Here is an 18,304-nt window from a genome sequence, read left to right as displayed (position 1 = left end):
TTAGAATAAATTATCAGTTGGTTTTCTAAATTCCTTAATTTTTCTTGTATGTAAGAAAGATTTGAATCTAAGCAACTAGAACCCATCTTGCTTAGTTTAGGCCCTATTATTTATTCATTTGAAATATTGCCTATTCTATCTAGAGTAGAGAGTCCCTTCTTATATCCTGAAAATATTGTACATGATAGAACAACTATCTAACCCTAGTTTCCTATTCTTAGTTGCAGTATAGCCTAGTAATATAAAGTGTACTCCTGAATATAGACTTCATGTACTAGAATTATGCTCATTTTAGAATTATTTTAGAATAGAATTATGATTATTTTAGAATTTATTCTCTGTCATGTAACACATAAATCTCTTAAATATGACTTGAAATAATTATTTTTATAATGAAAATATATTACCAATTGAGTAAAGACTATTATTGACTGAGAATAAAATAGAAATTTCTAATATATATTAGGTACATGATAAAAAGGTTTTATTTGTAGCTGTATCTTGCTCTTATATTAGTCTTGTTTTACTCCAGTGATGATTTAGGAATGATTATTTTCCTTATAGAATGATTAAGATGATGTGAAGATACCTATTCATGACACATAGTAGGTATCCAGTAAATATTAGAGTAATGTGTGTTTATCGAGGATTTAAGTAAATATTGATTTATAATTCAGTTTTCAAATAATTTTTAAGTAAATTATAAATTATTGAAAGAAGGCCATACATATTAACATAAGACAAATATTTCAAGAGAATAGTTTTTAAATTTGTAAAATATTAGTGTCTATAGCTTTAAAAAAGGTGAATACATTGTATTCAATTCTCTTTAGATACCATAGCTGAAAAGCTCTCATTTTCTTCTTTAAAATATTTTTCCTCTAGTTAAAAAAAAATGTGTTTAATAGATTTTGTCCTTAAGACTCCATTGATACTGTTAAATATGCATAGATTTACTTAGAAAGCAATTTCTTTGACTTCGTTTGTATTATTAAGTTTGTTAATGGACTTAGACTACTTTTTAAAATAGTAGACCTGTTAGGTAAGAAAGGAGACCCATTTTAGTTTGTTCTGATGGAATCCTTAAGAACAACAGAAAAGTCAGAAGTTTGGATGATGTATAATTTTCTTTCCTTTACTCTTTCTAACATGGTGTGTGTTCTCTTGAAAGTTAGTTCCCCAGTGAAATCTGAGCAAATAACTTGCAGCTCCCCCACCCCCACCTCTAGCCTTGTCCAAATGTGTTAAGCATGTTTGAGATTATGGGGCCTGCAGTAGTAGAAATATGTTTCAGAGGTAGTGCTTGGAAATGGTATTCTTATTTTAAAACTGTCTCATATTTGCATGCTATAAATTAGCCCTCCTATGATAGAAGAGTTATGAGGAGAATCTTATTTGTGGTGGCCTACATCTTGCAAAGTTTTAAAAATTGAACTATAGATTCCCTTAAGAAATGACAAGTTAAATGTTTAATTCTTTCTATTTAGTTGTCTATTATTACTTGAGAAATTAGTTTGGACAAGTAAACTGAGTAGAGAATTAGAAATTAATTTGTTTTCACTCAAGTAATTTTCCCCTCCAAGTTTGTCTTTCATGTTCTGTACGAGGGAATGGTTATCATCTAATTTTTAGGTTTATTTAGTTTAATTTTTACCTGATTGTGTTTAAAATAGGATTGTATTTGACAAACAAGCAGTAAATGGGTTAAATCACCTTCAATGGTAGTCGAGATCATGACTGTTATTTGCTGTAGGGTTTCATCTCTAGGTATTTAGGAAAGTGTTAATTGAGGATGAGCCATATAAAAAAGAAGGGATAATAGTGATTCGAACCCAAATATTATAAATTTAAAGATGTTTTTCATAGAAATATGCTGCTATGGTACTATTAAGCCTTGATTTTGCTGTGATATTTTAAGTTGCCACTGAAATTATAGGAAGGGAAGTCTTGGATCATTGTCTTTTAGACTGTTAACTTTGTATCGTTAATTAAACTTTTGAAAGTTGTGGGATAAATCAAATGCTTTTCTAGGGAAACAAGAAACAGTATTAATGAGCAACAACCCCATAATTATCCTTGTGAGTACATAACAGGGACACATTCATGTCTTTTCTTTGAGCAATAACTTTTACAAAGAAGTATTTTTAAACTGATCATTAATTTTATGGCCACAGAAATGAGATGCAAAATTTATGCTGTTGTCATTGGCACAGGCTCAAGGCACCACTGACATTATGTGTGATTGTAATAGAATGGCTGCCAACTAATGATTCTGTAGCCATTTCATTTGAGCATGCTTTTTTTTTAGATGTCTGATTAGGCTGTAATGCTTTCAATTATGTCTGTAAATTGTATTGGATACGTTTACCTGATGCCCGTTGTTGCTTTGGAGTTCAGTTTTCTATTACATAAACACAAGTTGAACATTTTCCTTTTAATTTATAGAAGTCTTTGCAGGTATAACTGCAAATACTCAGCCCCTGGGGAGAAAAAGTGCTTTGTACTACTCAACAGCGACCCCTGTGTTCAATTAAAGCTCCTTATAATACAGCAGCTCTCTATTGGATTGAAAGAAAATAATTAGGGAGAGGGAAAAGGGATGGATCATCACTGGAACAATAGTAAATTGAAGAAGAACATTTTGAAAAATGATGTATCCTTTCAACTTAATGCAAGTTAAAAAGGGAATAACCCTGTACAGTTACCACAGAGATTCTTATTCTTCCCTTTTCTGAATTAATACAAAGGAAGCTTAAAAAAAGACAAAGGGAAGAAATGAGGCCAGTAGCAGTACTTAATTTTTTTTGTCTTAGATAAATATAAATATCACACTGATTTAAAAAAAAAAAACATTGGAAATGAGCTTCAGTTCTTAGAATGGATAAGTCGAAGACAATTTCAGTTTAATATAATCCAAAAAGTGTTTTTTGTTAAAAAAAACAAAAGCCAGCAGAGGTCTTTAACATTTTAGTGACCAATTTTTCTGGAATATTCTTAACTCATATTAAATATTATTGAATTTATAGCTTTAATAATGACCTTTTTGCTGTGTGTGTATATATATAAAAATATACATTGGTATGTGCGTTTGTATATGTATGTGGATATATGTGGATATACACATAAAAATATATAATGGATATTATCAAAGAATAATACACGAATTCTGATTTTCAAAACTTTTTAAATTTTAATTTTTTCTGTTTATTTCCGCATAGAGTTTCATAGGTTTACACCTGAGCATCTGAATTTTTTTTCAAAATCCTTTCCAAAATGTTTGTTGGTTTTATTGTTGTATTCTTATATTTGTAGTAGCGTAATATGCTAAGTGCTTAGTTATGGTGATGTATTTGAAGTATCCTAATACTTTTTTTTTTCACAGCAAGATTTATTTTACAGTTCATGATATGAAATATTTTTAGAAAATTCATACCATAAAAATTCTTACTTTATTAAGAATATAAGGATACTTTAGCAACTGAGTAACTGAGAATTTTGTGTGTTACTACTATATATTCTGTGAGCTGTGATTCCATGTTCAAACATATTTTTACCAGCACTTTATGAGATTCTCTCTTACCTCATATTTGAAATCAGAGCACTCTTCTTTCCATAAAAGAAATATTGTAAGGGATCACTGAATGTTCTGAAAAGTATTTTGAACATCTCAAAAGAAAGAGAAATTAAGATCTGAAGAATGAGTAGTATTTGTCTGTGTTCCTTGGAATTTTAATTGGGGAAGAAACATCACCATGTATGGTGCACCTAGTGGTGGAATCACTAAGGACAATAAGATAGTCTATATTCTGCTCTATATTCTGCTCTTATTGTCTTGATGGGAGATATCCCTATTTTTACTTTCAGGGTGAGGATGACGAATGCTGATGAAATATCAAAATTACAGGGAAATAGAGATGAATATTGATTTTTTTTATTACTTTGACCATATTATCTTGAAAGAGGCTATTTCCTCTGCCAAAAAGGTGGTGAAAAATAGGATTCTACCCAACAAATGGATGTCAGAGGATACAGATATCCTTTTGGAGAGACTAGTAGCTTTAATTTGGATCTGCTCAGCAACTATTTTCTAAAAGTCATACTGTAGGTACTCTAGGGTTCCTATAGAGATTTTCACCATGCTGAGGTGGCTGGTTTTCTGTTGAATTGTTAACGGGTAACTTGAATTGTTAACAGTTAGATAATTGATATAGTATTAAGCATACAGTTTTCTTTGTTGTTAAATATGTATGAAAAAATGAGTGCTTATATATAACTGGGCTAGCAAATATCTGATTCATTCTTTTTAAAAAAAAAAATTATTCTAGGGGCTGGCCCGGTGATGTAGTGGTTGAGTTCACGCACTCTGCTTTGGCGGCCCGGGGTTCGCAGTTTAGGACCCCGGGCGCAGACCTACGCACCGCTTATCAAGCTGTGCTGTGGCAGGCATCCCACATATAAAGTAGAGGAAGATGGTCATGGATGTTAGCCCAGGGCCAATCTTCCTCAGCAAAAAGAGGAGGATTGGCAACAGATGTTAGCTCAGGGCTAATCTTGCTCACCAAAAAAAAAAAAAAATTACTCTAAGTGAATATGTGGGAAAAACCCAACCCACAGATTTTATTGTGGGAATTAAATTACTTCAAACCAAGCAAGCAAGCAAGCAACCAACCTAGGATTTGGAAATCATGTAGAAAACTGACTAGAACCTTAAAAGAATGGTAACATATCATTGAATGAAAATTGAAAATGTCTAGTTTATCAGTCACCTTGTTTGCATTTAAAAGGTTTGTATAAGTTTTAAAGCAGATTTTCCTGTAAAGGATGGCTGCTCTTGAAAATCCAACTGAGTATTTTTAATCTATTCTAGTGCAATCCTGTGATTTTTAATGAAAACATAAACTGTTCATATAGCTTTGAATTATCAATTTCTCATCATAATTTTTCAAATTATTGAGTAGGTAAAGGGGATTAACTTGAATTATTTTCTCTGTTGTGCTTTCCATGTTTTTTTGTCATTGTTATCCTTATTTTGGGTTTTGTTCGCTTTGGATGCACACCCTGCTTCTACTTTTTTGTATTCATCTTTGTAGAGACCATCATAATTTTGGAACCTGTATCCTTTCATACCGGAAATAAGCAGTTGTATACTGACCTTCAAAAACCCTTGCTTTATCTAAATTACAGTGGACATATATTAAAATAGGACCTGTTTTTACCTAGTTCCAAAGGTTTCCTTTGCTTTTCTATGACAGTGACTCAATTTAATAGTCAAATTTACCTCTTCTGACAAAGTAACATTTTTTAAGATAGCAAAATTATAAAAGAATTATCTCTGATTCTTTTATAGGTGATGCAGAAGATGGGGAAGAATATGATGACCCTTTTACTGGGCCTCCAGACAGTATTTCATTAGCCTCAGAAAGATATGATAAAGATGATGAAGTCCCCTCTGATGGTATGTGACATTTTCCCATAGAATATACCTCTTAACACTAACACAGAACAATGCAATGTGTAGAGGTGGTCTTGTGAGAAAGCAGATAAACACAGAGGCTTCAGTTACCTTTACCAGAACCAATTCAGGAACAGAAGAGCTCTCTCTAGTGGTTTTCCTAAGTATGTAGTTCCTTCTTTTCTTAGGAAATTTTCTTTACTGGAATTTTTAGGAGAGTGCTTGCATCATCATATGAATATTATTAGTAAGTTTGTTGGTTAATTTAATATTATCAGATTCTTGCTTAATTTTATTGTGCTACTTAATGGCTTGTTGTATTATTTATTTTATAAATAATGAAAAAGGTTTTTGATCTCTTTTTCTGAAAACTTTATACAAAATGAGTTCATAAAATATTAAATTAATTATTCCTACATTGCCTTCTCACATTGAGACAAGTTTTTATCAAATGCTTCTTTTAATACACATTTTCATTTTTCTGACTGTCACCTAAAAATGCCCCACATTATGCAGTAATATTATAGTGTTTCAATGTAATTGAATTGGTATAAAGTTAATTGTTTATCTCTTAGTAATTTTTAAAAACTTGCCAAAGTCATGAAACTTGTTTTTAGTGTAGCGTGTGCTTTCTCTGTTATAGCCAGTTGAGTACATCTGCATTATAGAGACCTTATAAGGGTGATATATAGTTATAAATTAAGAATGTATATTGATAAATTGGCCGTGCATATTAATTTGTGGTACTCAAAGTTTCACATAGACGTAGAAATGAATAATGCCTTCTGCTACTATATGATGATCAAACTGTGCAGTTCCATCTCTAAATACAATTGCTGAATGAAAATATGCTTCCTGCAACAGAGCACTCCACATTTTATGTTACCCAGATTATTCCCTTTGGAAACATAAATTGCTTTTATGAGGTATAAAATTATGTCTATCGCAGAACAGGGATAAGTCAAGTACATGCATAAGTGATAAACATTCTAACCACTGATTCAGAACAACACAATCTTTTTTTTATATTCAGAACTTTGTACAATGTGTAGCAATAATAATCATGTCCATTTTATGTTGAATTATACATTTTGGCAAACATTTAATTTCTATTTTTAAAGGAAGAAATTTCTTTCTCTTATATTCCCTATTTTTTAAAAAGATGCACATTTCCCTTCAGTCACTACCTGAAACAGCATTACCCTTTCTAATATGATCTTCAAAAGCATTTCTACTAGAAAATGTTTTATAATTGATGAAATAATATTTTTAGGCGAAACAATGAATTATTATTTGAGTTGAACTATTTTTCAGACACCTTACAATAATTTTTTTTGCTTCTCTGTAAAATGTTGGTAGATAGAAATGAGTATGTGTGTGTGTGTATACATATACAGAGACAGAATATTTATACTCAAGAGAATATATATATATATATACGCATACACATGTACACACACAGAATATATTTATAGAATATGTATACTCAGAGCTTCTCAAAATAGCATAAATATTTTGATGTGCAAGGGAGCATTATGTACATTCTTAAAAAAATTGCAACTTAAAAAATCCAACAATTAAATATCTCTGAGAGCCAGTGATTTGTTAAAAAAAGCAAATTGTTTTTAAATTATAGTGCATTTACATAATTATTGTGTTTTCTTTCTTATGAGTAAATAATTTATCATATGTTTGTTTTTCATAACCAAATGTACAGGACATATATTAATAGCATGAAAAAGATTTATTGTTAAAAAGTTACATTATCAATATTTGAATATTATCTGATAACTTGCATTTGTGTATAACATTAATTTTTTGTTAAATATTGGTGCATTTTCATTAGTGTTTTAGTAATTCTTAAGCAGATTGAAAATTTAACTTTTAGTATCGTTCATTTTTGGTATATAAATAATACCATTTTTGATAGTTTTACACTTTCTATGAATATTATAAATTAATTTTAAAGCTATCATTTGGACTTTTAATTTCCACTCTAAAATACTATCTAGTCATATCAGTTTTTCTCCCTGCAACTTAGATTTTGTGTGTGTTCTCTTTCCTTGGCTGAATAAATTTTCCTTCATTATGTGACCTGAGTCTAATGATATATTAATTATAAAGAGATAATGCATTTAACAATAAGTATAACCAAATTAGCACAGGTCACCAAAAGGCCTTTTGTCAAATCAGATTGTTGTTTTGTCCTTTTGACTTTTACCTTATGGTAGGCACTAACAAAGTATTTGAACTTTGATGGATTATAAACTCTAAACATGATAGGTATTTTTCATAATGCTAATGTAATTTTCAAGGTACTGAAAAGGTCAAACCTGAACATCTCTGTGTGCATTCTAAGTCCGTCTTTTCCTTTAATATTTCTTTTTCTCTGTTCCTCTGGTTCAAAAGTTCACTCAGTTCCCAAATGGGTACCTAATTTTCCAGTTATTCCCTCAAGCCATATGTGTTTTGGTTTCTTTATGGTTTATTAGGTACTGTAGGAAAGTAGCATAAGTTATATCTTCTAATGAAATTCAAGCACACTTCAGTGATGCTTCGACTTGATTGCTGATAGCAATTAAATCACAGCCAAGGAGAATAATGCATAATCTCACAAGGTCCAGACACCCTATAGAAATTGAAAGGAGATGAAAACAGAAAACAAAAACAAAGTCTCTAAACCCTGCCAGACACACTGTTTCCAGCCTGCCTTTTTTTTTTTTTTTATTGGCCAACTGCCTGATTGATAGCAAAATCATAACTTGCTGCATGCTAACAGGCAGAGTTCACTTGTAGGTTATTGTGAGCTGATAAAGGGTTAGATGGAGTTTTGATTTTCGCATTGGACCTTGGTACACCAGATTAATGGAATTTCAATGAGAGACTAGAGTAGCCACAGCTTTGTCAGAGAAACAGATGGAGATTCTATAGTCATGTCTACTCATTAATACTAGTTGCCTGAAAGGTGTGCTGCTTCTCTATACAAAAGAGTTGATATAATTGATTTTTGAGTGGTGCATTGAAAAAAAGTACCTTATTGATGACTAGAATTGTAACATAGATGGTGACAGATTTTTGTATAGCTTGTAGCGTAAAAACATTGTACTTTGTAATTTTTTCCTTCTCTCTCTTTGGAAACATTTCTTATTTTTATTTTTTTGAGGGGAAATACATTTTAAGATCAATTGCAAAAAAGGAGAGAATGACATGCTAAATTACCTTTTAAGAAAAAGAGGAAGAGCCTGTATTTTATTTATAAATGATTGCATGACTGTTGTTAGTTTCATTTTGGTATGGTAATATTTATAAAAAATCATACTTATTAGAAATTTCATTTTATTAGCTTTGTGCTTCATTTTTTTCTGGAAAATTTAAAACAAATCATAATGGTTTCTAGACTATTATAGATCACTGTTAGAAGTTTTATGCTATTGTGTGATTGGGTATATTGAAGTGTTAATATAAATGATGCATGTCAGTAATCAGATAAAATTAGAGATAATGAAACTCAAACCTTAAAGAAGAATATCCCTTATACACGTGTTAGAATGTTTGTTTGGGCACTAAGGTGGTAGATGCAGAGTAGCCTTAAGACGCTATATATAATGACTTAGGTTTCCATTTTTCTATTTTGAAATCATTTTTCATTCATTTTCATCATTTGTGAAAGAAAGCTTCTAACCATATAGCTTTGTGGAAAGTCCCTGAGGTAAGGTGAAAGGATTCAGTGAGCTAGAAGACATATATTGGCTCTTCCCGTCGATGATAGGTCAAAGGATCCCAGTGGACATTTGTTACAAATCTGATTCAGTCCTAGACCATAATCACTTTGTGGATAAGAATCTGGAACCTCTAGGGTGTGAATACAGGAAGGCTAAAATGAAGCTAAGGATATAAAACAGTCATTTATTGTCCCAGTATCTTCCTAACTAAAAATTTCCAAGTAACATAGTTTGCTGAAAACTGTGGACATTGCAAGGACATAGGTTTATATGAAACAATATTGGTTTAGGAATGAAACTATTTTTTAAAGCTTGGGGATTAAGAAAAAAGGCTAAACTGTTTTGATCATAATTAATAATATTAAATAATGATTTTTTTTCTTTTCTCGTATAGTTCTCTTTAAGAAAATCTAGTGTATGAAAATTTGGATTTTTAAAACTTATAAATCACTTATTCCAAAGGATTGCTTTAAAAAGGATCTCCAGGATGCCTATAAATAATAAACTTTCACAATGCATCTAAAACAGGCTTACATATAAACCCATCCACATGCATAAACGTAAATTTAATGTGCAAATTTTTACACATTACACATTAAACTTTTGAGAAAGATCGTTTTTTGTGTAGAATTAGGTATAGCACTAATCAGTTCTTATAAAAGCCAAGCGATAGATGCTTTACTTTCCTTTGGGTTCCAGTAGAATATGAAACAATGTTTAAAACCAGAAAAAAAAACAAAGATTCTTTCAGTAACTTGCCATTTAGGGTAGGTGTTTTTCCTCCCATGGTATCATGTGGTTTTTGATACTTAAAATCATATTTTTGTATTTTATTCTGAGAATTTAGATGAGTTTGCAACTTGCATATTTCTTTGTGTACATAAGATATATTATTATTGCACTTGTGAGTTTTTTTTACTTTTTTGATTATTTCAATGTACCATATTGTTAGCTTGTATGTGTTATAACAGTATAAGAACAGTGATTATTTTAGTCCTTCTGTAATGTGTCTAGCATAGCTTCAGGTACTTTGGTAGAAGTGAGGGGTTATAGTTTGGGGAAATAATAAAAAGTAGAAGACATATTTTTAACACTCCAGGTACGTATTGTGTGATTGGAGATATAAAGTACACAAATGTGAAATATTTTTATGATCCAAAGGTGTATATAAATAAAAACACATAGCCACTGAGAATCTTCTTTCTCAGTTTTACGCCATTGAATGGGAAAATAGATCACCATACTAGAAAGTGGGCAAAAAAGACTATACCAAAGTGGGCTAGATAAGAAAGATTGCAAAGGTTAATTCAACATTATGAAAAATAATGCATCTTTAATACAGTGAGTTAGCAGTATTTACACAGTACATGAAGAAGGGAGTAAGTTACCTTGACAGGACAGTGGGGAATTCAAAGATGAATAAGACAAAGTTCCTATTTTCAAGAGACATATAATCTAGATGGAAACAGAAGACAAATACCTAAAATAAGGTAATTAGCAATCTAAGTTATAGTAAGGCAGATTCTGAAAATAGTAGCTAGTGTGTTTTACAATATTCAGTTGATTTGGTCTATACCAAAGCAAATAATTGGTTTCATTGATTTTCCTCCCTAATTTGTTGACTGAACCAGTCATATGTTTTGGCATCATATTGAGTAAACCAAAGCATAAACTTTATGCCTACGTTCTGAGAGGTTGTGGAAGGAAAGGGTCTTTTATTTAAGTGAGTTTTGCATGTTTCCTGAGGTTTGCTTGAGAGAAAGTGGGAAAAGATGCTGAAAAGAACATTTGGATAAAGTCCCCAAACTGGGTTTTCATACTGATTGATAATAATTTTGTTGTCAAGGCCAGGTCACTTAGCCTCTCTGGATTTTTATTTTCTGCTCTGCGAAATGAAGAGTTTGGACCAGGTAGTTGCTTAGAAGTTCCCTAGATCTCTTAAATGCTTGTGCCCACGTTTCAGAATTAGTAAATTTAATGGTGGTGCAGAGGTGATTTGCCTGGAGAAGATAGGTTTTATGGGTAAAAGCCGGAGGTGATGTAGAATAGGAAGGAGTAGAATTGGTCTTGGAGGTAGGTGGATGGTGGACAGTAGGAGCTGAATACCAAGTTAAGGAGTGTACCTTTGATTTGGTGGTCATTAAGAGATCCCTGAAGCAATATACTGATGTGATGAATGCAAATTTGAGCGAGATTGTCCTGGCAGTTAACTGTAGGATGCATTAAGGCAAAGAGACTGTCTAGTGGAGGCAGCAAGCTAAATGCTTTGCTGCATTATTTATTTTTAATCTTGACAGCCTCTCTGTGGGGTAGATATTATCACTATTTGACAATTGAGGAAACTCAGGGATAGAGAGATTAAATGACTTGCCCAAGGTCATATAGCTACTAAGTGGCGGAACTGAAGTTTGAATTCATGTCTCTCTGACTCCAAGGACCATGCTTTGCTCTCAAAACCACTGTGTTTTGCCCCTTCCCCAGCTGGGATACTGTTGCTTTTGGTTCAGGAGGTGTTGATGAGAGCCAGGGTTAGAGTAGTGGACATTGCACTGAAAAGGAAGAGATTTTCTAGCCCCTTCCTACCCAAAATATGGTCTGTAGACCAACAGCATCATTATCACCTAGGACGTTGTTAGAAATGCTGTATCTCTGTCCCCACCCAAGACCTACTGAATCTGAATTAGCATTTTAACAAGATCCCCAGATACACATTAAAGTTTGAGAAGCTCTGTTCTAGAGATGTTTATCATATTGGCCCTTGCGGCTGAAAGAAGGGTGAGCAAGACTGTGCCTTTGCACTTGGGCTGCATGTGCAAATGTGTGACCAGGCGTGGCGCTAGGCAACGCCTTGAAGTAGGTAAAAAATATCCTTCTGTGTATGCACCTACCTTCACTTCCAGCACTTTTCTGTGGTCCCTCAGCACCCTAATGCTGTGGCTTCCTTGGCTGCACAGGGCCTCTTCCTGAGACTCCTGTCTGTGGGTACTTGTCCCATTTTTGAACCTGTTTCCAGAGCCTCTTCCCTTTCAAATCCAACTCTCAGTTAAGTACGTTGAAAGGCTCTGATAAATTACTCCTAGGAATATTTGCATTTTAATAGGGGCGATGCCTTAACCCAAAGGAGTTCAAGCTCCACTCACAGATCTTCAGGTATCAGCACCAGGCCAGTGGTAAAGATGTTTTTGGCTGTTGCAGAACATCACATCTCATAAACAGGCTTATCTTTCTTGCTGTGTATACGTGGATTTGGCCTGCAGTCTTTGAGTTTAGAGAAGTTGCAATGTATGGCTTCCTGTTTTCAGTTGTGTCTCCTGAAAAAGGGTGAATTTACAGTTTAGAAATCGAAAAGCAAAAGTTCTTTAGGACAGTGGGCTGACCAATGTGATTGTAAAGGAAGGTGTGCTAACCTGGCGCAGAATTCCAAAGAAAGCTTTCTTCTTCTGAGACAAACACCTTAGAGGTGGATGTGCTGGTGGTTGGGGTAGTGTCTTCAAGGAAGGAAAAGGGATTGAACAATCTTTAGTTAATATTTATCGAGAAATAAGTCTGGCACCAAACCAGATTCTTTCATGTACATTATTTCCTGTAATTGGCTCAAAACTACCCTGTGAGGGAGACAATGTCCATATTTTGCTGTTGTGGAAACCGAGACTCGGAAAGGTTTAGGTCTCTTGACCAGAACATCCAACTCATAAGTAGCAAACTTTAACTCTTTTGGTCCTTCTATGCCATGCTAGTTAAAAAATTAGCTGATTACAGGAGACATGCATGTGGCTGAAAATAAAAAAGAATAGAAGGGTATACAAATTCCGCCCCACCCTTACCCTTAAGTCTGCTCTCCAGAGGCAGCCACTTGTTGCAGTTTCTTCTGTAGTTACCATAATAACTTTGGATACTGTACTTTTATAGTATAGAAGTATACTTGTTTGATCTACCTTGAGCAGTATCTTTTGACTCCCTCTATGATGGATGATTCTTCAAACCTCTCCCTCTTCTGCCTACTGATTTTTTGTTATTTTGTTTTTAGTTCTTTTTGTGTTTGCTTTTGACTTTAATAATGTTCTTCTTATTTTGTAATGTGCCAAGCTCAGACAGTGCCTATTGACTCTTTGTTAATAAAATATGAGTGGGGCCGGCTCGGTGGCGTATCGATTGAGTTTGCACGTTCAGCTTTGGTGGCCCTGGGGTTCGCTGGTTCGGATCCTGGGCACGGAACTACTCATTGCTCATCAAGCCATGCTGGGGCGGCTTCCTACATAGAGGAACTGGAAGGACTTACAACTAGGCCATACAGCTATGTGCTGGAACTTTGGGGAGAAAAAAGAGAAAGAGAAAGATTGGCAACAGATGTTAGCTCTGGGCCAATCTTCCTCAAAAAAAAAAAAAACATGAAGAAATTAGTACACCAGCTTTCCTTCCATTTCTCTTCCCACTCTTCAATTCCAGTTTGTTAGGGTCTATAACATTTATATTTGATTCTCTAACTCTGAGTCTCTGAGTTGACTGTGCTTTGTCTACAAGTTGGTTTTTAAACATTAGTCTTTTTCCTTCGTGTTATTGGTTTTCCTCAAATGTGTGGAGAACCTTGGTTATCGATTCATGTTTATGAGTGGAGGACCTGGTGGAATAGTGTAGGTAGCTTGTGTGGGGTTCCTTTGCTTTTGCACATCTGTTACCCTTAAGGCTTTTCCTTTGAATGGGAGGTCTGACTGGGGGTTGTGAGTAGAGTGGGTGAGGCTTGTCTACAGGCACCTTGCCTACAAGGCATCTTAGTGAGGAGCAAAGAGGCAGACTGGGACCCCACAGTTGTCAAAATAAGTAGGACATTCTCAGGGGGAAGTTGAATGCTTTTATTTCATTATAAATATTTCAATAAATATTTTATATTTATTTCATTTCATTCATTTCTAGTCATTTTATTTCACTCCTAGTTACAGGTTTTTAATCCTTCTGTCCTGTTTTGGTGTTGGGGTGGGGGCAGTCTGGAACAATCTGAAGCTCTGCTCAGCTTCTCTCTCAGTTTTAGTTCCCTCCCTGGGAGCCCTCATCAGTGAGCTAGTGCACTTTGTTTAGAGAGTGGAATTCAGGATTTAGTCTGAACACAAATGCCTTTACTGCCAACTGCTTTTGAGGAGGGACCCCATGGTTCTAGCTGCTTTGATTACAAGTTGTTTAATGAGTGACCCTCCTCATCCTCCTGTAACTCTGCTTATACCATCTCTGAGGCTCCTTTGGGAAAACCAGCACTTACTCTTCCTGGTGTCCTCCTGGGCTCTGGTGTCCTCTGCTATGTCTTCATCACTCCAGTCTCATCTGCCTTCCAGCTTGTAGGAATTACTCAAAATTTTTGATCCACTGAAGATACTCTTTCTTGATTACCAGGGTTATTAAGGTTCTATTCTTTAAAAAGAAACAAAAAGAATTTCAGGGAGATTTTAGGAGGAAAGGTTGGTGCTCAGTCTATATTCCTTTTTTGATGATACCAAGAGGCTGCCTTATCCTAAAACCTTTTCACAACTCATCTATTGGAATCGTTCTTTCAGGAAGAGGTATGCTCCTGGCTACAGGTCAGAGGTAGTCCAGGTAAGTATGTCAATCAGGCCTTAGATATAGTCACTTAGAGTGAGTGCTAGCTTTCTAGAAGAACCTATATGCTTATAAGTAACAGAAAATAACTATCCCTTCCCCTAAAAGAATTGCAGTCTTATTGTGGGTATAAGATATGAATACCTAATAGTTGGAAACCTTATCAGCTTGGTTCAAATATAGAAATGTGTGGCATTGACACTAAATACTCTAGGAGGTCAGAAAAGGAAGAGGCTTTTGCAAACTGATGTCAGTGAATGTATTATGGAAGAAATTGGAGTTTGAACTAGAACTTAACAAGGATGGGTAGAATTTTAATTAGTAGAGAATGGAAGGGAGAATGCTTTTCAGATAAGCTGAGGGAATGGAGACTGAGGAAATGGAGCTGGAAATGGGCGTAGTTTGAGGAACTGTGAGAAGACTAACATGACTGAGAAAGATTGAAGATTGGGAGATGAGGATTAACAAGGGTGGGTGTGAAAAGCATTGGCTTTGGCCTCACGCCCTAATTTGGCTACTAACTGAGTTGCTCTGGCTGAGGTGCTACCTTTATGAATTGGTTTCTACTTCTTTAAAAAGAATTCCATTATTTTAGGCAGGGTAGAATTTAAGTATCGAGGACTTTAAATGGTGTCATGAGTTGATTCAGTAAGCAAAATGAGTGTTCATTTTAGACTTCTGAGCAAAAGAATGTTATGATGAGAAGTATTTTAGAAATATTTAGCTAGTTGTGGAATATAGATGGATTGAATGGGATAAAAACCTGTAGTCTATGAGATAAGAGACCATTCCATTAAGCCAGATGTGATCAGAGACTAGACCAGGATGGGAACAATGAAACTGGAAAGGAAAGGATACATCTGAGGAAGAATGGTCAGGACTTGGTAAGTGGATATGTGTAGAATTTAAAAAAGAGAAAAACATAAATGATGAAAAAATTCTAAATTAGATGACTGGGAGAATTGACTGAAATTTGAAAATTGGGAGAACAGGTTTGGCAAAAGATGAGAATGAGTTTGGGTTTGAAAAGTTGAGTTTGAGGTAACAGTGGACATCCAAACTGCCTAGTAATTATCTAGAAATATGGGAATTGAGCTTAAGTGAGCCTTAGCTTGCCCTTCTCTTTCTAGTTTCATGCCTTTTGGAGCAGATATGGGATAAGACCTACCTAAGTCACCCTAAAAATGAAACACAGTGGTTGAGAATAGGTCTACGATCATACTGCCTGGGTTCAAATACTGGCCTCTTCATCGCTTATCTCTGTGACCTCCAGCAAAGTTGCTTAACCTATTCGCGTTTCCTCATTTATCAAATGAGGATAATAACACCACCCATATCCTCTGGCTATTATGAAGATTAAGCAAGATAAAGCACGTGCAGAGCTTAGAATACTTCCTGGCGATAGTGAGGGTATATTAAATGCAAGGTATTATTATCCAACCTATTTTAGGGATTGACTTAGTTCCTTTCTGTGTGTGACACAGCTGTGTGCCGGAGGTGTTGTCTATCTTCTGTACTATATAACTCATATGTTTCACTGGCTAAGTTGGATTTTGTAGGATTTGCAGTTGGCAGTTTTAGAGATTCACACTACATGATTATTTTTTAAATTGAGTATTCTGTGTTGAAAACTGTTAGTGGTTAAATTTTCTGTAGTAAATTTATCGTGCCTTTGCCCAGAACCATTCTACCTCTCTGTGCCTTAGCTTTTCCCTATTGAAAATATGAGAATAAAGAAATTTTATACCTGGAAAAATTTTGTGGATGGGTATCATGAGCCCATGGAAGGAGTTACTCATTTTATACAGGAGCTTAATGGCCAACGACTAAAAAGTTTGTGAACTTTACAGAGTATTTGAATGAGTTTGAACTATATTAGAAGATTCATAAAACTATACATGAAAAAAAAGTGGGGAAAAAAGTGGCCTGAAATTATTAGGAAACAAGGATACCAATCAATGTCTCATTATTTTCATTCAAGAGCCAGGTGGGATAACGTTAAAGACAATAACAGGTCCGAACAGAAAGGGCAGTACACACAACTCAAATGCAGGGCTGGAAAGGCATTAGTAGCAAATAAATGCTCTGTTAATAAATAAATCCAGAGTGGATTAAGGCAAAAATTGTTTTTTATGTTTACAAAGATTAAACATAGAATTCAGTCTTTGGTATCTGCTTACCCAAGTATTTTTTCAAAACTGAGAGTTGATATCAGGGTCCTTGTTTCAATATTTGAGGAAAAATTGGATGCATATGCTATAGATTTAAAAATAATACAGATAATGAAGAAAATGTCTCTGCAAGGAAGGTGTAAGAATCTACTTTAATAAATTATTTTCTTGAGGAGCTTTTTCTCTACATATGAGTGATACCTTGCAGTATAGAATTGGGGGTAAGAGTAAAGCAATTCCTTTATTAAACTTCTAAAAATTATGGCTTTTGAGAACATATGCACTTGTTGAGTTAAAAGGGATGACTGATTTTACAGAGTCCATCAATAGTTTGGGTGTAGAGTCTAGGAGTCTTAAAATATTATTTTTTTTAATAGCCTTATAACGTAAAAATAGAATTTACCCTTTTAAAGAATGCAGTTCAGTAGTTTTTAATATATTCACAGGGTTGTGCAAGCCTCACCCCAATCAATTTTAGAACATTTTCATTGCCTCTAAAAAGCAATGAAATGTACCGTGAGCAGTCACTCCCCATTTTCCCCGACTCTACCCCTCCCTCGTGGGCCTAGGCAACACTGAATCTACTTTCTGTCTCTATTGAGATTTGCCTAATCTGGGCATTTCATATAAATGGAATCATAAAATATGTGGCCTTTTGTGTCTGGCTTCTTTTACTTAGCATAATGTTTTCAAAGTTCATCCATATGGTAGCGTATATCAGTACTTCATTCCCTTTATAGCCTAATAATGCTTCAGTTGTATGGATATACCACATTTGTCCATTCCTCAGTTGATGGATTTTTGAGTTGTTTCTTCTTTTTGGCTATTATTAATAATGGTGCTATGAACATGTGTGTATAAGTTTTTGTGTGAATATGTTTTCATTTCTCTTGGGTATATACCTAGGAGTGGAATTGCTGGGTCATATGGTATCTCTAAGTTTAACTTTTTGAGGAATTGTCAAACTGTTTTCCAAGCACTCTACCATTTAATGTTCCCCTCAGCAGTGCGTGAGGGTTTCCATTTCTCCACATCCTCTTCAACACTTGTTATCGTCTGTCTTTATTTTAGTCATCCTGGTGGGTGTTAAGTGGTATCTCATTATGGTTTTGATTTGCATTTCTCTAATGACTAATGATGTTGATCATCTTTTCATGTGCTTGATGGCTGTTTGTATATCTTCTTCAGAGAATGCCTACTCAAATCCTTTTCCCATTTTTCAATTGGGCTGTCTTTTTGTTGTTAAGTTCTAAGAGTTCTTTATATATCCTAGTTACCTGTGTCTGGTATATCAGATATATGATTTGTGAATATTTTCTCCAGTTCTGTGGGTTTTCATTTCACTTTCTTGATAGTGTCTTTTGAAGCACAAA

The 18,304-nt window shown here is 34.2% G+C and overlaps 1 protein-coding gene across 1 annotated transcript in view; it reads left to right on the top strand.

Moving 5' to 3' along the window:
• SKAP2 (src kinase associated phosphoprotein 2) overlaps positions 1-18,304 on the top strand; it is a 167,382-nt gene that overhangs the window by 13,091 nt on the left and 135,987 nt on the right. The window contains exon 4 of the mRNA XM_014786224.2: positions 5,348-5,455. Within this exon, the coding sequence (XP_014641710.1) occupies positions 5,348-5,455 (108 nt within the window). The remainder of the gene's footprint in view (positions 1-5,347; positions 5,456-18,304) is intronic.

Source organism: Ceratotherium simum, chromosome 1 (genome assembly GCF_057802395.1).
Source record: "Ceratotherium simum simum isolate JZ-2026a chromosome 1, ASM5780239v1, whole genome shotgun sequence".
NCBI classification, from domain to species: Eukaryota; Metazoa; Chordata; class Mammalia; order Perissodactyla; family Rhinocerotidae; genus Ceratotherium; species Ceratotherium simum.
This window is presented reverse-complemented; position numbering and strand designations above follow the sequence as displayed.